Below are 21,535 nucleotides of genomic sequence, written 5' to 3'. Positions count from 1 at the left end.
TTTAAAGACTTGTAATCGTTTGCCATAGCATTACACAAAATGTTAAAGCAAGTGTTTAAATACAAATAAAAGTTGAAAAGGTTTGACTGTAGCGTCATGCTTAACGAGTTTCATTGTGTGAAAATAAGATGTGAACGAAAACTCTAGCGAATATAAAGGGGTAATTAATGTGTCGCTCTTTCGTTTTTTTTTTTTTTTTTTTTTTTTTTTTTTAGGTTTTGCCCTTGGAAAATCATTTTGTTACGAAGGGAGGGAAAGGCAGTGTGAGTTAAGAATTTTTAGTTTCATTTAAAAGAAATTGAGATTTTATTCTCCCTTTAAACAAAGAGTTGAAATTAATTTAATAAAAACGAAAAATTCAAGTTATATTGCTTTGATTTGATAAGGGCGGAAGGATATGAAAAATCGTTGACTAAATTTATACCCCATGGCCGAATGTAAACGCAGCTTTTCCAACGTGTAGTTAACTTCGTATCAAGAAAACTATTTTCAAGAGTTCGCAAGATGGATAAAGCGAAAGCGTGCTTTTTCGCTTTAAGCAAGTGGCTCAATATTGGATCGCACCTTTCGTCTTAGCCAGATGTAGAGATTCAAGTAATCAATCGTCTTCGATTTACAATATAAAAGCTCTCTGATCAGCATGGCACTACCTTACGTTGGATTCACTTTGTTGCTGGTAGATAACACTTGCTTAAGAAACTCTCTTCCTAAGTAAATTTATTAATAGGATATTAACGGAAGGTGTTCTGCTTAACGTTGCCGAACGTACGATCTCATAAAGATTTCTAACATAAAGAAGTCCGCTGCCTTATTTGCATCCTAGACTACCTGAGATAAGATATATGCGCACATATCAACTTAGAATCATTATCTGAATCATTTTAATCCGTCTGACGTCTGTTCATTGTTTTGTATGTATAGGTTGCAGTTTTGGAGATATTTTCATTAAATTGGCTGCACTGATTTAATTTAACCCAAAGACGCATGGTATTGAAAATGTACGGGATTTGGTCTTTGTTACAACATTTCCGAAAATGAAGTCTCTGTTTTTTTTTTTTTAAATTAAATTAACATACGTATGACCTATCACTTAGGAGATGTCTTCTATATGTGCAGCAGAATGGTGGTTAGAAAGAAGGGGGGAAAAAGAGGAACGGAGTGACCATAGCCTGGTAAAGGTAGATGCGTGACTGACAAAGGTGCTATGCCATTACTGACCGAGCACTAAATTTTTATTGGGAAGAAGCGGATAGGAAGGGAAAAAGAGCGGTCATAGCCGTAAAGGTAGGTGCGTGACTGATAAAGGTGTTATGCCATTACCGGCTGAGCACTAAATTTTTATTGGGAAGAAGCTGGATAGAAAGAGAAAGGGACCGAAAGCCTGAAAGCGCCTCGCGTGAGCGACAAAAGTGTTATGATATTAACGACTGAGCACTCAATTTTTATTGAGGAGAAGCGCATAGAAAGCGAAAGGGAGCGACCATCGCCTGAAAGGCCAGCGCGTGGCCGCCAAAAATGTTATGACATTAACGACCAAGCACTGATTTTAACTACGGCCAAGAATGGTGAAACCATACTGGGGCTTGGGCCGCTTGTTTAGCACGACTCCTATCTGCTCGGCCATGCAACAACACGATGTCTTGCTGTCAAGTGTAAAGTAAGGTCAATCGCACCGAGGATTGAGGCCGACTTAAGGGTCGCGCGCCTTGGCCTTACACGGCAGCTAAATAAATTATGTAAAAAATATGAATGGAATACGTTCATCTTTCGAACTCTATTCCTACAGAATGCAAGCCTTAACAACAGCAACAACACAGTATACATTTTAATTCTTTAGAAATGACGTAGGGTACGCAATATTTGGCCTTGTTCCACTGTAACGTTTTAATTAGTTTTAATTGTAAAATACCCCTTGTGAAGAGAGAAATTATACACCTGATATACTTGAACACACAGACACACCAAAATTTTGTCATATATATATTCTGCGTTATAACACTCTTTTGGTATCACCGATGGCGTGATGATGGATGCGAGAATGAATGAATGAAAGATGAAAGAGAATATTCATGTAAGAAGAGTGCAAAGTATATTTTTAATTGCTCTGTCTATCAAAGTGAAATCGTGTAAATATTTCATTTTGTTTTGTATTGTAACTATCATGCAGACAAGAAAGCTGTTATATAATTTTCGTTAATCATTCATCTGCCAAACCCTCAATCAGTCACGTGTGTTTGTTTGTGATCAATTCGACGGGGAGGGGGAGAGAGTTTAGAAGTAAAATGTCAATAACATTAGTTCTATTGGGAGTAGAAACTTAGTCATACACATACATGCCAGTGATAAACTTTTTAATTGAGAGTGTGAGTGAATATTAAATAAATAATAGATGATATGATAATAGAACTGCTTTCCTTAACCGTTACATTGCAATGGAAGTTACAAACTAAAGCTTAGGTATTTATTAAGAAAAACGAGTAAGATAATTGTAGTTGGGCACGGTTCATCATTAAACTCTAAAATTATTCATTTACCGAGTTTTAAAAACTGATTATTATAGGGGAAGTGATGGACGAAATAGATGAAAAAGACAGACTAACGGATAGACGGACAAACTTAGATCGATTTGTGATTCTGAATCGATCGGTATAATGAAAGGTGAGTCGTCTCTCATCCAATTTGGATTTAAGCTTGTCTCTCCGTCTTCATTTTTTCGTGTTCAACTTACAGGGCGTAATTTTTGAGACGTTTTGAAAAAATTTGGTACACCGATGTGTTTTGGTTCAAGGCCCAAGAGGGAGTTGGTTGAACTACACTTTTTCTTTTGTATAAGCAGTCATTTAGGGGCTTTGTAACACGTTGAGGGTCAGAAAGAAAGGGGAAACGCGAAAACTACACCCAGTCAGTGAGTATTGTGCTTTTACCGATTAACTCTCACTATACTCACTCACTATAGCTGCCAGTAAGACCGCTCTGCCGTACTGAGATTTGAATCGCCGAACACCGGCTTGGTACACGCGAGTCTTACTCACTTGGCCTACGACCCATACTTTTCTGCTCTAGCTCCGTTTGACCCTTTGATGGATCCAAAGTTAAAATTGCTACCTTCCACTAGGGTGAAGACGTTTCGAGGTAATTGAAAGCATAAACATGAATTCGTTAATGAGTTGGATCGATGGAGTTGGATACAAGTGCTATTTCATCTAGATATGCATGTTCGTCCGTCTTGCCCTCTCGATGCATTTGTGTAGTCAACACTCTCCCGTTCGCAAACATTAAGCTTTTACTGTTCAAATTTGGCGAAAACATTAAGTACCATGAAATAAATTTTGATGAACAAGTATTTTTTCTTTAAAACTTTAAAAATTTAAATATATAAATATTTTTTTTCACTTTTCATTTCGGTTTCATTTTCGGGGCAGATAAGAGTTTTAAAAATTAATGAAGACTTCATTTTCAAGCAAAAGAGCACTTGAGTTTTATCCATCCACATGCATGTTTAGCAAAGATTAACTGTGCTATGCTGCAAAAAGGGGAAGTGCAGAGACGAAGTAAAATGTTAATAGAAATTTATGTTGACATTTTTATGTTTTAATAAGGAATGATGACATTGTTTTTTTTTTTATTGTTTCTACTCTGCAAAGATAAGAGTGCATTAATTTCGTGATTTTGACAAGATTCCAAACTAATTTAGCGGGCTAAACATTTGGAAGCGCAATCGTCTGTTCTGTTTTTCTATTCCAACGTGCTCTGTATTTTATAAGAAACAGGCCTACGTTCATGTGGGAAAAAGTAGCCACAATAGGAGACGAAATGTATTCTCACAAGATTCCTGATAAATTTTCCTGTCTTATCACATACCTGTCCGGTTGTCCACTCTGTCTTTGCTAATAAAAGCAAAGAACGGACCCGTTATTAATACCCTACACCACTTCACTTACTACAATTATTCAAAGTAAGACGTTATACGGGAAGTGGTCGAAAAAATGTCGCGATCCGAACCATAATGTTCGCCCTTGGATCAAAACATGTCCGCGTACCAAATGTCATCAAAATATCTCAAAGATTGCGATCTATAGACTGAAAACAAGAAAACGTACAGACGGACAGACACATATTTTAACCAATTGTGAGCAATTCCAAGTCATTAGAAAGACATTGGAATTGCCTATTTACAACAGAATCAGATCAACAGAATTGACGTAGTATCAAGACTTCTTACACATCTTCTCACATCGTATTAACACTGCTCACTACTTACTCATGCTGATCGGTAGTTATTCGCGCTGATCATTTCTTATTCATGCTGATCGGTAGTTATTCGCGCTGATCATTTCTTATTCATGCTGATCGCTTCTTATTCACGCTGATCACTTTTTATTCGTGCTAATCATTTTTTATTCCCACCGATCATTTCTTATCCATTCTGATCACTTACTGATACCTTCTTCTTTACGCGGATCATTTTTTATTCAGATCGATCATTTCTTATTACTGTTGATCACTACTTATTCATGCTGGTGACTTCGTATTTATGCTGATTACTGCTTAGTCACGCTGTCCACTTCTCATTCACGCTGATTCCTATTAACACTGATCACTTCTTATAAAATTTAAAGTTCTTATGTGACTAATCCGGTTTTTTATGATAAATGTTAAATATGAAAATTCTACAACTTTTTTTCTTTTTTACTTTCTAACAATTTCCACTCATGGAATTCCTTGCTACTGACGCTCTAATTAGTGGAAAATAATATTCAATCTATTTTTAATAAATAAATTCAATCAAAGAAATTGAATTTTTTTTAAAATTAATTATGAAAATGTCATTCACAGATCTACTACCATTTTTCTATTGCTTATCGTGTATAAGCGCAAGAAATACATTATAGTATTATTAGCTCCCAGATGAGGCATGAATTTTTATACTCTACACTATTTGTGTAGGTGTTGTGTGGGTATTTTAAAGTTTGTGCGGGTTTTATGCAACACCTAGAAGGATTTGGGATAAACCCGCCTTTTATTATACTCAGAACTAGCATCATTTTGTTTTTCGGCCCAAGCTTGTCTGTCCCGCTGTCTGCCTTGTTTTTTTGTCTAGTCAACCTATAGGCCACAATTTCCGAATTATTTTGATGAAATTTGATTATTGCTTTGACCGTTTGATCGGTTCGAATCAGATCATTATTTCCATCACTTTTTTTTGAATGGTGTAGGGTATTTAATAATAGTGTTTTTATTTGTTCTCAATATTTTTTTTCTTCTTGCATTTTAACTGCACACTTTTTCTATACAATTATTTTATTATCAATGAGTGAGTGGTTGTTGCGTTGCTGCTTTTGACTTCACCATGAATTTCATTTCAGGTATTTAAGTGAAAAATTTATTTCCTTTCGCTCTCCCCTCAAGCTGTACATGATGATTATTGTTATCATTCTTCTCATTTTCGATGCTATTGTTGTAATTATTGTAATTTTGTTACTATCACAATTTTCAATAAGCTCTTCGTTGTTGTGATAATATCGACACCGCAGTATTATAAACCGCAAAGTTTCGCAACGCTTTCCCCTGCACCCTTCTTTGTTTTAAGTAATCACTTGTGATCTGTTTTCTATGAATAAAAGAGGATTGTTGGTTTATACTTCTCTCTATCCTATCAATTTATTTGCTTGCACATACATACCGAGAATTTTTCATTACTGTACTAAAAAAGTTGCCTCAATAATTCTATGTCAAGGGTGGTATTTATACCGTTAAGTTAACTTTCTTCCTTTCGTATATAATGTTTAAGTAATGCTCTAGCGTTGGGTTCTTTTATTTATCCCCCACATTTTTTTTCTCTCTTTCTTTTTTATTTTTTATTTTACTGCTTGATGTGAAGATTATGTGGTTGTTGTTGCTATTGTTTTTATTTTGTTTTGTTTTGTTTTTTTTTCTATCATGGTCTGTTACTGGTGATGGATTATATTCGCTCTCATTTGTTTTCTCTGCTGGGGTTTATTTATATTCTAAAATATAGCAAGAAAATGAGAGCAAGAGCAAGGGCGTAGTCAATTTTTGCAATGGGCGGGTGAACCATTTGTTAATTCCATTTTTTAACGGGAGGTTTTCGATGGTAAGTGTAGCGAAGCATATCCATTAATGTCTACCATAATATGTTTTCAATCATACTCTCAAATAGAACTGGACTGTTGGTGACTTGGACGACCTATGATTCTAAAGATACGATCCATTTATGCGATAAGTTTTTATTACGATTTGGTAGCACTTCTTAAGTAAATGTGCAACGTTTGTTGTACTGGTGTATAAAAGGTGGATGTACCTCAAGAAGACAAGAAGGACAGATGGACAGACAAGCTTAGATCTACTACGAAACTGCTTCTGAATGAAAAATGGGTGCTTGTCAAGACAACATAGGTATTGTGCAGGTACTTACGGAGTAGTGCAGACGTCTCATTTACTAGATTTGACCCGTTTTTAATACCAACTAGTGAGCAAGAATTTGTAAAATTTGCGCTAAATTTGATAACAAAAGCTTCACTTTTGCGATCAAGACGATGCTTCCTACAGCTTGTGAAGGTACTAAACTTAACGTGTGGAGCTACTAAACTGACCGTTGCAAATGCTTTGATAAAATGAATACATCTCCCATTTGTCGGCTGTGGGTATTAAAAGTAAGAAGATTGAAATGATTACACAAATTAGAAATGAAAAAAAAAAGAAAATTGAAATACGTCAACACCGACAGGAATGTGGTAAAGTGTTTGTGCTATCTCAACGAAACCGATGGCATTAACTTGGTTTGAACAAGTCACAATTAAATGCAGTGCAATGCTTCAGAAACTATAAATAGTGTAACGTATATGGGCCAAGATAAGTATGTAGACTTGTGTGTGTGTGTGTGTGTGTGTGTTTGGATGAGTTCAATGCAAAGATAATCTTTGCACGAGAGGGAGAGTATGTAGCTTAATTATTAGATTCACTAAGCTATTAACAAGTCCATGGAAACTGTAGAGCATAGAAAAAAGTAAAAGAGCCATTACGGATCTACGCGAATAACGAAATGCATTTAACTGCATCTGTTTGCCTGTTCATATGGCTGTCGCTTGTAATCGTGAATCAAATTCTAGATCTTTCGATTGTTCATTTTAAATTTTTGATTTCCTAACCCATTTGTCGTATAAAGGAATATATTTTTAAAGATATATAAGACCCCGAAACGCTTAGGATAGGCCCTCCATTTTTTCCTTCCTCCATATTCTTAATCGAGCTTAGGTTGTCCCTCAATCTGTCCGTCTGTTGCTTTTTCATGTATACCGGCCACAGTTTTTGAGATGTTTTGAGATATGTGCACCGTGTGGCCTAAGCAAGAGCCTTATTGAAAATTTGACAGCACTTTTGTCCACTTCCTATATAACGCCTGATTTTGGAACCTTATTATATGAATACCTGTACATCGATGTAGGGTAGCGAATGGTGCACCACAACTGCCTATAATATTTTTAGTTATTCTTCTCTAATAATGTGTGGGAAACCAGGTATAGGTCGTACTAAAAGTTCCCCTGAAATTGTTAGGCAGGTATAGAATGAATTAATAATATCTATGTTTGTATAAATTGTTGTTAATTCTTGCGATTTAAATTAGGAATATATCTACGACATAAATATAAGCATTAAAAAAAATATATCCATTGATTAAGGCTCCCTGCGGCAATCAAATATCGCAAACAATGTAACAAAAGATGGCTTGATCCAGGACACAAGTATGTAAATTATTTCTTGGCCTGTCATCACAGTTACTTACACAGTGCTGCCAAATATTATAAGGATTATACGATATACAATTAATAAGAGACAAATTGGGAATGAACACATCGGATAAATGCATCTGTTTTTCTCTTCGTAGTCGCATACTGTATACAAACTAATTAAAAGCTACCTAATTAAAAGTTAGGTCAACTTACTTGTATCTCATATCTTATTTAATTTATATTGTCACTTATAAAATGCTGCCAATATGCATAAAAAATATACGGTATATGTTAAGTAAAAACAAATTTGTGATAGATAAGCCGAGCAAGAGCATTTCTACTCTCACTCATAGTCCCATGTTGGACACCCACAAACCATTCATGAAAATTTAAAGTTAGCTTCAGTTTCACGTAATTCATTTGTTATATGGTTTATGGTAGTATTTACCGCAAAATGTCATATTGCATAAAAAAAATATGCGGTATACGATAAATAAAAGGGAATATGGTACTGAAAGTATTTGTGCTGTACCCCCATACTGTATGCAAAGGTGTTCGCCCTTAGGTCTTTGTATTTCCTATCTTGTTTAGCTTGTATTGTCATTTATAAAGCGCCGTCAAATTTTATCGAGACACAAGCTAATCATGGTGTTAATTAAAAGTTTTCACTTGTATTTTTGCTTATAAGGTTCTGCGAAATTGTACAGAAAATATACGATATACGATACGTCAAAACCAATGAATAGCGAGTACAGCGCTCTATAGTCAAGCACTGTACGTAAGCTAGTGGTGATAACTAAAAGTTTTCACTTGTGTTGTTGCTTACGAGGTGCTGCCAAATTATACAGAAAATATACGGTATACGGTACAAAAAATCGGCTGGGTAGTCAATGCAGCGAATAAAAGCATCAACCCTCTATATCTACTTACTACTTAAAAGCTACTTGCGGTAATTAATAAATTTTCACTTTTATTATTACTTATAAGACGCCGCCATAATATACGATATGCGATATGTTAAATCCAATGGATGGCCAGTACACCGAATGAAGGCAACAACGCTCTATAGTCAAATACAAGCTAATGGGGAAAGTTTTCACTTGTGTTATTACTTATAAGGTGCTGTCATATTAAAAAATATATATGTTATAAAGTGTACGATATATAAAATACAATTTGTGAACGGCATGAGGAATAAAAGGATTTTCTCTCTCTTTTTTATATTTAAATAAGTAAGAGATTCGGCTTAAGCCAAGTCTAACTTTTTTCATCATAAAAATCGATTGCGATTCATATAATAGCAAAGAATGGATAGAACTATAGAATGATGAAGTACTAATAGAATGAATTGTAATGATTTTCATCCATATTTAGTTACAAGAAAAAAAAAAAAAAAAACCAAAAAGTAATTGTATACCAAAACCTATTTGTGCGGTAATGCAAAGGATAGAATTACATACATACATATAAGTGAATAATAAATAATTAATGCTCAATTTGAATGCTTTTACATACGTGCACACACGTGCACAAACATACAAATACACAGGACAAAAACATAATTATTAGTTGTGAACTGAAAATTTTGTGGAGATATAACTTGAAAATCATACCCGCGCTGTTTTCTACTATATGATGAGTAATAGTAGTGGCATTATTCGTGTCGTCATTAGCAGTGGCTCTGTGTTCATTTTGAGGTATTTGGCTATGAGACGACGATATGACGTCAAATTCATGTGAAGCGGATAATGATGAGTGTGACGACGTTGACATTGTTGATTCCTGTTCTAAATCCAAAGGCGAGTAAGTGGGAATATTAAAATTAATCTTTGGTATGTTGATCACATTATGCCGTTGCGGTAAACTTGCTGTATACGTTGCTATATATGATTTTCAATTGATTTCAATTCAATTTTGTTTTCATTCAATCACATATTAAACACGAATGGCACAAAACAACATATCGATGTCATCGGGGGAATTTTTTTTTTTGTTTTTTTTTTGTGTTATACAACATAAAATATATTTAAAATAAATAGATAAATAAAAAAAAAAAAAAAACAACAAAGATAATAATAAAAAAAATTGTAAAATAGAAATTTAAAAATTATTTATAAAAATTTTTAAAGAAAAGAATTAAATTAAATTTTACTAAAAATTGGTGGTACATGTTCTTTTTCTTTTTCTTCTTCTCACTAACTTACTGACTTAACAGCAAATATGTATGTAAAATTTGTGGGAAAAGTAAAGCAAAAAGAATTGTTTTATATATGCACTTACGGTCTTCGACACACATTTGTCCATCCTCCATTAGCTTAAGACCGGTGGGACAAGCGCACGATATACGTGGACTACGCTCATTAATATGCGGCGCTGGCAAACATAAATGTGAACAATGTCCGTTAACAGCCTGGCAATAATTTTCACCATCTGGCTGACGATACGGATGATATACATGTATAACCATCGGATGCTGCAACTGTTGTTAGTGTTATTGTTATTAACGTTGGTTGTTTTTTTTGCATAAGTTTTCGAGCCCCATGTATAACCAACCAACCAGTGAAATTTATAGCATTTGAGTCGAGAGTTAAGGCGGAAAGAAAGCGAAAAAAAAATGAAAGGAAAAAAAAAGAATTTTGAATATAAACGATCGAAGAATAAATTGAAGGAAAATATTTATGTATATACATATACATACATATATATATATGTATATATATATGGACCTATAATGTACGAATGTGTTCATATTTTATAGTATAAAACATTGAGGCCGTCGTTGAAATGATTAATTATATTACCGTATGTCTCCGTTAAAGAGATTAAAACGTTATATGTTAAAACGAGTAAGAAAATTGTATTCGGTTGTGACCGAATCTTTTATAACCATCACCGATGACTTAAAAAAAAGACCAAACTAAATTTCCTTACTCTGGGTGGGCGTGGCTAATTTTTTTCTCTTCTTTACAGGTTAAACGTTTAAAGCTGCTTTCATTTTACGTGATGCAGTGGGTAAGCCTAATACCAACCTGCATGCAAGAATTTCCAATATTACTGCCAAATTTCTGGTCGATAACTTAGTTTTTGTGGTCAGGAAAATGTTAACAATTGAAATTACATAGACGGAAAGACGGGCATGCTTAGATCGCAGAATTTGATGCTGATCACAAATGCATATAATCTCCGAAGTGTCCTTCTAGGAGTTGCAAACGTTTTGAGAAAACGAATCTGCTCCCCCTCGTTCTTTGGTGATGGGTATAAAAAAATCAGCGAAGTTATCAGCGAACGACCATGTTCCGACCAAAAAGCAACGCTGTATTTCTGTACCTAACAATTTACTGTAGCTCAGTCACCATTTATACGTGTTGGCGAACTATTAGGTTTTCAAAAAGTTCGTAGTTTAATAATTACAATTCGCTAGGATAATAGGAGTTGGGAATAAAAAGCTTTTCGAAAATTCTTGTAAAATTGCATGTAACTTTATTCTCCCAAACCCAATAAGAATATTATAGTCGGGCAACGCCAACTATTACACTCCCTACGCTAATTGTACTCATGACGTCTATATAACTTAAAGTGAAAGAAAGTACACCTTTATGATCCAACCGTCAATTTTTTTGCTCAATTGGTCAACTATGAATTAATTTTGATCATAAAATATTAAAAGTAAAGTCTTTTTCCTCATGAGGTATCTTATATGAAATGGGGCCAAGAAGCAGACCCATATGGTTCAATTTAGATCCACTTAATTTTTACATTAAATTATTATCATAAATTATTAATCATAACAAAAAAGTTAACAGTTAGTCTTTTTTTGCCAGCCTTAAAGCTTCAAATTTCGCAGGATCGGTTATATAAGAGGGCTTTCAGAAAATGTTCACGCTAATTTAGAGGGACGAAATCCTAATACTTAGTCACTTTTGCCAAAAAAATTTTGAAAATAGCAATTTTTTTCCATATAACGATTTTTCAGCATAGGGCGTTATATGGGGAGTAGTCGAAGAAGCGGACCGTTCCGAACTCTTTTCCAATAGCGCTTATCCTTACGCTAAAGAACGGCGGTGTAACATATTTTATCCAAATATATTAAAAATAGCGGTCTATAGGTTGGAAAATAAAACGGACAGGCGGACAAACATGCTTAAATTTATTGAGAAAATGATATTAAATCGATTGGTATAATAAAAAGTGGGTGTTACATATGTCCGTACTAACTTAATATACATTGCACCACAAGCGTAGGGTGTGATCACATAAATTTGTCAGAAATGACAGTGGCAGTGAGTATATCATCCTCTGTACTTATTGAATGGGCTATGGGAAACACAATAACATGAGATATTTTGTTCAAAATATTGACCATTGGTAGCAAATATTTTTCTTATTTCCTTAGGCAAAATGTGAATTCCCTGTGAATAAGGCAATTGATCTCTTGGGGCGACCTACAACTTCTTTAGATATCGTCATAAAAATAGAAACTCAGCTCAGTTGCCTGGAGGTACCAGACTATAGTTTTGTGATTATCTGCTCGAGCTTTGCCTTATTAGACCGGTTTGCGGTTTACTAGCATCAGCAGTTGTTGTTGTTGTTGGCTCTAAGAAAGGGCTGCTGCAGCCGTACGCACATGTCAGTTATATTCAGCTTTACCGTCGATATTAACCGATTAGCCGACTCTTCAGCGTAGTTACATGTGCATCTTATGAATATCGTAACTATTGAGAAACTTTTCTTCGAATTAAGCAGAAAAAAACCAAGCTTGGTGTAAAATGGGTTTTCTGCTTTCTGGATCAAAACTCGTCTTGTGCAAAGCTTGCAAACACCACCTTTTATACATACTCTTGCGTAAACCTTAGACTTTTTGCAATTTTATGTCGACCATGTGTCGAAATTGCATGGCTTACACCTGCTCTACTATATTGAATTTAAGGTGGTTTGAAATTATTAACTTCGGAGTGGTTAGTGTTACGTGAAAAAGACAATAAAATGGGAGTACAAAAGATTCTGAATAGTACTTTCACTTGGAACACGCAGAAATGTACATCTAGCAACTGTTAGTTAACAGCCCGTTTCTTGCTAAGGTAAGGTTAACTCTTTTAATTTATTCTTAGTATTGTGAAAACAATTCTTGTTCTTGTTCCAAAGCTTTTTGTCCAATGGAAGACTTTTGAAAACTTTCAATTTCTCAAAGCCGTAAACAACTGTCACAGAGTAAAGGAAAAAGGTTTTTTGAGCATTTAAAATTTGGCCGCGCCTACATTTTTTATATAGGATTCGTGACTTTTTACGAGATAGTTTAAATAAAATAAAAAAAAATAATGATTTTCTGAAAAATTTATAAGGATCTTCTGCATTAAGACAAATAATGGGGGTCCACCAACACCTGAACGCATTTGCCGTAACAGTTTTGAACGTCGTTGACAATTATGTATACGTTTGTGGCTAATAACCCTTTTTATGCAATATCTGTCTACGAATTTTTTTGAATATCTTTACACCTTAAATTCCAATTGTTCTCCTGGTTCAACCAAAAAAAAAAAAAACATTATTCATAGAAATTTATTTTCCCAATAATATGGTAAATGTTTTCTTTTCTCTTCTGCTTCTCCTGCTTACATGAAAATCTTAGTTATCAATATTGCAGAACTTTTTTTTTATTTGCTAGCGTCAGCCTACAAAGTTATACTCCTACAAAAATTAAGTTTTATCTTGGATGGACAGTTACTTGACCACTTTACAAATTTTTATACAATTTTCCACTTGCAACACATGCTGCTGTGGCTGTTATATGCATTAAAAAATATTCTCCCTTTTCTCGTTGAAACTTGTAAAAACATCTTTTTTGCTTTTCGTATGTAGTAGTAGTGTGTTTGTAAAGATTTTTTCTTTTACGTTTATTGCATAATTAATGTGTTTTGCATGAGTCTCTTGCTATTCGAAATACGTGTTCCCTAGTATATGCATGTTGATGATGAGCGTATGGATGGCGGCCCATCTGTTTGTGCTTTTTTGGCCCCTTTTGATGCGTACACGCGTGTGTAATGACTTAAGGTCTTAATAATTCATAAGATTTATTTATTATATGCTAGGCGCTACAACACATCTCGCACAAAGGGCAAAGGCTCTTCGTTTGTCGGTCCGCCTCTCCGTCTGTACTTATATCGTTGGAAAGTCTCGAAAGGTTTTCAGTTATCGATTGTCCATCGGTCCGTCCAAACTCATACATCTAAAATGTCTCGAAAGGTTTTCATTTATTGTTGGCCTTCTTTTATTCGATTGTCCGTCGGTCCGTCCAAACTTGTACTTTAAAATGTCTCGAGAGGTCTTCATATTATTAGTGCGTATATTGGTGTAATCGTTTTTCCATCCCTTTGTCTGTCCATGCTTACATCGTTGAATTGCCTCCAAAAGTTTTCATTTATTATTGGCCTTGTTAGTGCGTACGTTGTCTTGTTCGTTTATCCATCCGTCCGCCCGTCCTTGCTTTAAAATATCTCGCAAAGTTTTTATTTACCTCTATACTTGTTAGTGCGTGTTTTGCTTTATTCACTTGTCCGTCCGTCTATCCGTGTCTCTCCCCGTTGTTACTTGCATTGTTGGAAAGCCTCCAAAGATTTTCACTTATTGTTGGTCTTTTCACTCGGTCTTATTGCGTTTGCCCATTCGTTCACATATCATGAAAATAGCTCGAAAGGATTTCATATCCAAAGATTGTTAGTTATTGTTGGTCTTGTTAGTGGGTATCTTTGCTCTATGGCGTTTGCCAGTTCGTTCTTATAAAATGAAAATATCTCGAAAGATTTTCATTCACCTTTAGTCTTGTTAGTAGGTATCTTGTTTTATTCGTTTGTCTCTCCGTCAGTGCTTCCATCGTTGAATTGCCTCCAATGGTTTTCATTTATTGTTGGTCGTGTTAGTAGTCATCTTGTCTTACTCATATGCCCGTTAGCAAACCAGTACTTATATCGTTAGAATTTCTCGAAAGTTTTCCGTCTTTGTTAGTCTTCTTAGTAGATGGTCTGGCTTGCCCGTCCTTCGGATCATCCGTGCTTATGTCATTAGAATATCTCAAAACGTTTTCATTTATTTCAGGTCGTTTTAGTGGGTATCTTGTCTTATTCGTTTCTCTGACCCTTTGTCCGTTCGTACTTATGTCGTTTAATTGACTGGAATTGTCTTGCAGTGGTCTTATTCGTTTGTCTGTTTGCACGTTTTGCCTTATGTCGTTAATCTCTTTTCATTCGTTTGACACTCCATCCATGCGTTTATGATTAGAATGAACATAGTTTCAAAAATCGAGACGAGAAGACAAAAGTTTACGCTTTGGAACTTTTAAAAAAGTTCACGTTTCGTTTATATAAAATTTTAAGTTAAAATTTGGCAGAATCGGAATCATGTAAAGCATGATCGGTCTGACATGGTGACCGCAATTTGCTGATGACTTACGCCAGTTAGTACAAAAAATGTATCGTAAAAATGATATGCGCGGAGCCTTTTAAAAACCTGACCTAGCATCAGACTGAAACGTTTAAACGATACGAACGCAACTATTAAGTTCTTTTACAATTCGTACAAATATGTATAGATATGTGATGATTATTAAAGAGATTTCTTTAAAAGTAGCTACGAATTTTTCGATTATTTATCACTAAAAAAAAGAAAATTTTTGTTTTTTTTTTTTGCAAACACTTCCACTTACCATATGCATTGCTGTTATAGCTTCGACGTTTTGTCCGGTGAATTTGTTCGCTTTGAACACGGTTTGCTTATCCCAATCAGTCCAATATATGTAATCTTCAAATGTTGTTATTGAAAATGGATGGCGTAAATATTCCGTTGAATATAAAATTTGACGACGTTGTGAGCCATCATAATTGGCCGATGAGATAATATTTAATTTGCCATCAACCCAGTAAATACGTTTACGTACCATATCCAATGTAATGCCATTCGGCCATTTAACATCATAATTTACTATAGTAGTACGATGGGTACCATCCATGCCGGCGCGTTCAATACGTGGCGAGGCGCCCCAATCCGACCAATACATCCAACTAAACAAAAAAAAAAAAAAAAAATTAATAGAATAATTTTTTTGCCTTTTGTAGTTTTACTAGAGTCCTACACTACTACTTACCCTTCAATTGGATCTAACGCTATTGAACGCGGTATATCCAGTTCATCTTCAATTAAAACTTTACCCATATTACCATCAAAATTGGTCAATTCAATGGTACCTTTGTGTGTATCAGTGAAATAAATATGATTATAAATCCAATCAACTGCCAAACCATCTGATGTTACACTACTTGCTTTTAATACTACAGTTTTCTCATTGCCTTCATCAATTGGAGCTCTAAAATGCAAAAGGAGATAAAGCGGAGCAACTCAGTTCAATATATTCAAGTATAATAAAAAAAAGATTAAATTGAATTCATAAAAGAGAGCGAGCGCAACAGCAGGCAGCAGGCAGCAGCTTTCGATTTTCAATTACGTGTTAAAAATACTTACTTGTAAATGCTTTGAGTTGATACATCGCTCCAGAATATCATCCCAGTACGGAATACAAAATCTAAGGCTGTCGCCGATTTTGTATTATTCACAATCGATGTCATTTCCATATGATCTAAAGCAATTTTCCTAATGTCATGACGTCGTGCCAATAGCAGCGATGCATGTCCTTCGGTAGCCTTACAACGTGTATGATTGCGGGGATCTCGCATGTAACCTTCCATGCATTCGCATTTAAAGCCACCAATTTCATTGATACACATTTGCGAGCAGGCACCCGGATCTTCGGCACATTCATTCACATCTATACACGTTCGATTATTAATGAGTTTGTAGCTGTAAGACAAAGCACAACGGAAACCATTCAATACTGTATAGTTGTTGGTGTTGTCATGTTGTTTCAGAAATTTCGGCGAATTTCAATTAAGTTCACGTGACATAAGAGAATTTTCATTTTCCCCATGTGACTAAATGAACATTTTCAAGTAATTAGATTTCCTTCAAGGACACACAACAACGTAAACGTTCTTTTACCTTTGGCTAGTTGTTCTTTTTTATTTCTTTTTAAAGAAACACAATTGAAAAATTGCATTAATTTCCTCTCCATAGTTAGAGAGAACCACAAGATTTAAACGTACGATGTCAGCAACGGTAAAAATTTGAACGAAACAAACGTTTACAGGTTTCTTTCGATTCAATTGCAATTTCGTGAAGTGAGAGATAGAGAAAGAAACAAAAAGTGAATAAAAACCGAAACCATAATAAGTTGTGAGTCATAAAGATGATTGGCACATTGAGTGTCACTCGAATTTTGAGGGAAGTCTCCATCAGACCATGCGCGTTGCTTAGAAGCAATGCGACCACACACTGCTAACCGATTGAAACTTATTCGAAACAATATAAATTTTTTAGTTTTTTATCATATTTTACACTGTTAGTCGCCGGTGGCTGATGTGGCAATCAACTTATTAATCCCGTCTTGTCAGTCAGGGTGTATCCCTTACACGTAGTTAAACAAGGTGATAGTGCTGAAGTAGTGGGAAAAGCAGGGCAGGGAGTGAGTATGGCTGTAGTTTGGGAAGATGCATCTCATCGGCAAGTTTTATGCTTTTACTGCTTGAATAATCACTACACCCCGACTGTAGGCAAATCGTAATTAAGGTATGATGCACCGGGTTACCGATTGGCTGGGGTATGACCGACTTGATAACAGCGCTTGTTATCTACTAGACTATTTGGCAACGGTTTTGGAAAAGAAACTAACTGTCAATGAGACTTGGTTCAGTTACCATTTCCGGATGAGGACTACCTGCTCAGGCCACGCTGGATATTAACCGTATCGGATTGACATTCTAAAATTTTGGTATTGCTTTGTTTTCCCGTAAAGACGATTTTCGGTTGTTGGCTTGGCTAAGACTCACTTGATCAACGTGAATTTAGATAAGGCAAACTATTACTATTATTATTATATTACTATTATTATCTCTGTATCAAAAAATACTTGACACATGTTTGCCGTTCGACTTGTATTAAAACTAAATGTTTATGAAGATATGAAGCTCTCGAGTAGGCAAAGCACCACGACTAATAGTTCCATGGTCGTGGATTCAAATCTCAATGGCGATGGAGTGTAACATGCGGTTGTATAATGTAAGAGTTGTTACAGATACAACCCTGTAATAAGTGTGTTTATTAATTTTACTCGTGACAAAAAAAAAACTGTAACCAATTTCGGGGTCTCCCATAGATATCATGGGCCGAGGGAGACTTTAGGTAGGGTAGAGGGAAGAATGGCCTGCAAGGTCTAAGGATATTGCTTTTTCGTAAAGTAGGTTGCTTTTGTCCATCTATTCGTAAAGTACTTGCATTTCTTGCATTTTTTCCATTGTCTGTGGAGTGCTCTTGAAAAACATCCCTCGAACTAATTAGCTCAGCTATGGCATGCACTCCAATCTCTCCAGCCTCCGATCCTCTATAAGTGGCATTGAAGAATGTCCGTACAAACAATAAAGTCCGTAGACAATAATTAAGTAGGCCTAGAGGACTTCACAGATACTGCAGGTTGCACAAAATTAGCGCCCAACGTGGGGTTCCTTTGACATAGGTTGTTACATTGGCAAACGTAGATTTCCGGACGTAGATGTTACAACAGTTTTTAGCCAACAGCTCTGGAATACTAGTGCTTTAAGACTTTAGTCTTAATACTAATAGCTAATAATAACTATGCAACAAGGTTTTCATGATTTTCATGGCTAGTCAAACAAGCCTTTCTATTGGAAGCCTTATTAGTCACTTGTGAGCTAAGATAAATATTCTTCGAAAAACAAAGCCTAACTGGTCTCGTTCATATAAGTGAATGAACTTCATTTCATGAGGCTTGTGTGAAATGAGATTTAAAAAAGCTGAGATGTGTTGTGAGCAAGAAACCCGTATCGTTGCTGAGTGTTAAAATACCTTTTGTCTAGTTATCTTTGCAGCTATTGCGACGCTTTCGATCGACGTTGTATCAAGAACATAAGCTTAGCAAAGTTTGTTAACTTAAATGAACTTTGATCGCAGGTTTTTTGACTGAAAAATCAAGAAGCTTCGCCACATATCTTTTAATAAACTGATAGAAATACTTTAATAGCGTCATTCATTCTCATTTACTTTGCATTCATATATGAAGAGACTTTTAGCTCGCTTTAAATAGCATCGTGAAGTCATAGGTCAAGTTTAAATTAAATTGACTGGTGGCGCCACTACCTTGATTATGATACGGTAACGGAAGCTGTTACGATTCGAGTGAATACATTCTGCTTAGAGGAGCCCTGTTACTAATAAGCTTGTCCGAAACGTTAACTGACTAGTCCGTTAGTCATTTTAAGTCTTTGTTGTGTAAATATGTCTGTAATAGGGAGATTAGTGTCTTTAGTTCTGGATAAAACCATGACTCACAGGTTGCTCAGCACCCTCTTGTAAGCGGTTGTGGCTTTTTGGATGTTAACTTTGCCAGTAATTCTGGCTTCTCTTATTCACTAGTTGGCCTAGGGGGTTTCTTACATGTCGCCTTTGGAGAACTGCCGGCGCTTTTTAAGCTGCTTGGCTTGTTCGGTCTTTACGTAGGCAATCTATTGGCTGCTTGAAGAGCCTAATGTCTTCATAAAGAGTTCATCGTCCTTCTAGCCCTCTCGCCTTCCTTAATTTCATCCATAATTTCTTTCTAGTGGACAGTTTAACTTCTTTTGGATTTGTCTCCTTATGCTCTTTCTCAGTCGATAAAACTTATTGTAAAACCAATAAATTTTTTGGAAATTTTTTATAGACAGTCTCGATCGGATAATATCGATATATTGCGAACCTTACATGTAACCAAACTTGATGGCAAAAAAGATAAGACATTCATTATGTGGTTTGCAATGCATAAAACTATGTATCAGACACATGTATATTCCAACATCCATCCGTTCCATCTGGCTGTCTGTCACTTCACCTGTATATCATTAAAAGATTCGTAGGTTGCAAAAATGACAACAACTTGAAGTTTGAAAATATACAAATGGTCGCCCTATGAGCAAAAAATCTCTACATACGCAATCTAAAGCTTATAGATAATCATTATATATTTAGCATTACGGCTTACCCTGTTTCGCATTCACAGCGATAACCAATCGGTTGATCGATACATTTGTGCATGCAGCCACCGTTATCAATGGAGCATTCATTAATATCACATTTATTGGCGGGTTCATCTTCACCATCGGGGCAGTCTTTTTGTTTGTCACACACTTTGGCAAGAGGTATACATTGGCCGCCACCACAATCGAAATGTGTAGTAGCATTACAAACAGTTTGTTTGTGTAAATCTACATTTATTAACAAAAAACATTGTAAAAACATGTAGAAATTTTCAAAAAAAAAAATATTTCGAAATATATTTCGAAAACACTTACCACAATTACGTTCATCACTTCTGTCAGCACAATCGGCCACACCATTACAGATCAATTGGCCGGCAATGCATGAAAGATTATCACATTGAAATTGATCGTCACGACAAGTTTTGTTTTTACAGTTTGCGAGATGTTCGTCATCACCACCCGGACAATCGGCCTCACCGTCGCATAACCAATCCAAATTAATGCACGTAATGAGATCTTTGCATTGGAATTCCAAGCGCAAACAAGGATTTATTGATTGTGTAAGATTTAAGCAACCCTGTTATGTAAGAAATAAATAAAAATTTTACTGTTAAAAAATATATTATATAATAAAAACTATATGTAGTTTGTATACGATATGGTACCAAGATCCAAGCCAATATCAATTCCGTAGATTTATAAAGTACCGCTTGCATTACTATAATCGATCAAGCTCTTCATTTTTTTGCTCTTTTGCATTACAAGTTAACAATAACGAATTCTTTAAGTGTCGTGCCTTGTTTGCGTAAAGCTCCTCGTCTGTCTTAAGGAGAAGGGATGATTTTTCTTTTATTATTTTTATACTCTACGACACTTGTGCTGACTGATTCAGAATCATTTTTTAAATCGATCTCTCGTCAGAATTAATTTCTAAATCGGTCTCGTCTGTCCATCCGTCCTTCTTCCTGTCTTATTTCCCTGTGTTCAACCTAAAGGTTGAAGTTTTCCAAATATTTTGGCGAAATTTTGTAAACAGAACATATTTTGGCGCAATGACGAAAATGGTTCGGGTCAGACCACGCTTTTGATTGCTTTCCATATAGTCGTTTCCAACAGTCGTTTTAGAGAAAGAAATTGCAAATTTCAAAATCCCCTAATAAAAGTCGCTGGATAATAATATTTCGGCATTCTGAATTGGTGCGAAAACTTTGTATCGCCTGTGGCAATGTTTGGAACCTTTTCTCATGTAATTGCTTCTCTGAAAACTGAATGTTTTTGCGGTAAAACGACCTAATTTTCAATACGTCTGCATGAAAATTGGTTCGTAATCGTAAATTGACAAAGAAATCAACTTTATCGAATTTGGACTACGTGACACCATCGCCTACAAGGATTGTCGGTACATTTAAACTCTTGTAAGTCAAAACGGCGTAATTGTTAATTTTTTATGGTGAAAATTAGTAAACGGTAGTAATTTGGTATAAAAATTAAGTGGACCAAGCTTGAACCCCGTGGACCTGCTATTAGATTTCTCATGAATAATAAAGGGATTAATCTTTAGTATTTTATGAGGAAAATTGGTCCATAGTAGCAATTTAGCATAAGCGATTAACGGTAGGGAATTTAGATGGGATAAATCTAATTTTTGAATCCTAA

General features: G+C 35.3%; 1 protein-coding gene across 10 annotated transcripts in view; it reads right to left on the bottom strand.

Annotated features, from left to right (window-relative positions):
- LOC119639995 (very low-density lipoprotein receptor-like) overlaps nucleotides 1-21,535 on the bottom strand; it is a 226,995-nt gene that overhangs the window by 16,297 nt on the left and 189,163 nt on the right. For 8 of the 10 annotated variants that reach the window (XM_038037758.1, XM_038037759.1, XM_038037757.1 and 5 more), the window contains 7 exons: nucleotides 20,192-20,456; nucleotides 19,882-20,104; nucleotides 16,260-16,595; nucleotides 15,886-16,104; nucleotides 15,448-15,802; nucleotides 10,032-10,230; nucleotides 9,365-9,631 (listed from right to left, as the gene is read on the bottom strand). In XM_038037758.1, coding sequence (XP_037893686.1) covers nucleotides 9,365-9,631; nucleotides 10,032-10,230; nucleotides 15,448-15,802; nucleotides 15,886-16,104; nucleotides 16,260-16,595; nucleotides 19,882-20,104; nucleotides 20,192-20,456 — 1,864 coding nt within the window. The remainder of the gene's footprint in view (nucleotides 1-9,364; nucleotides 9,632-10,031; nucleotides 10,231-15,447; nucleotides 15,803-15,885; nucleotides 16,105-16,259; nucleotides 16,596-19,881; nucleotides 20,105-20,191; nucleotides 20,457-21,535) is intronic. The other 2 variants (XM_038037760.1, XM_038037763.1) reach the window with 2 other exon arrangements.

This window comes from Glossina fuscipes, unplaced genomic scaffold, assembly GCF_014805625.2.
Source record: "Glossina fuscipes isolate IAEA_lab_2018 unplaced genomic scaffold, Yale_Gfus_2 114, whole genome shotgun sequence".
NCBI classification, from domain to species: domain Eukaryota; kingdom Metazoa; phylum Arthropoda; class Insecta; order Diptera; family Glossinidae; genus Glossina; species Glossina fuscipes.
The sequence above is the reverse complement of the archived record's forward strand: the minus strand, read 5'-3'. Positions and strand labels throughout refer to the sequence as shown.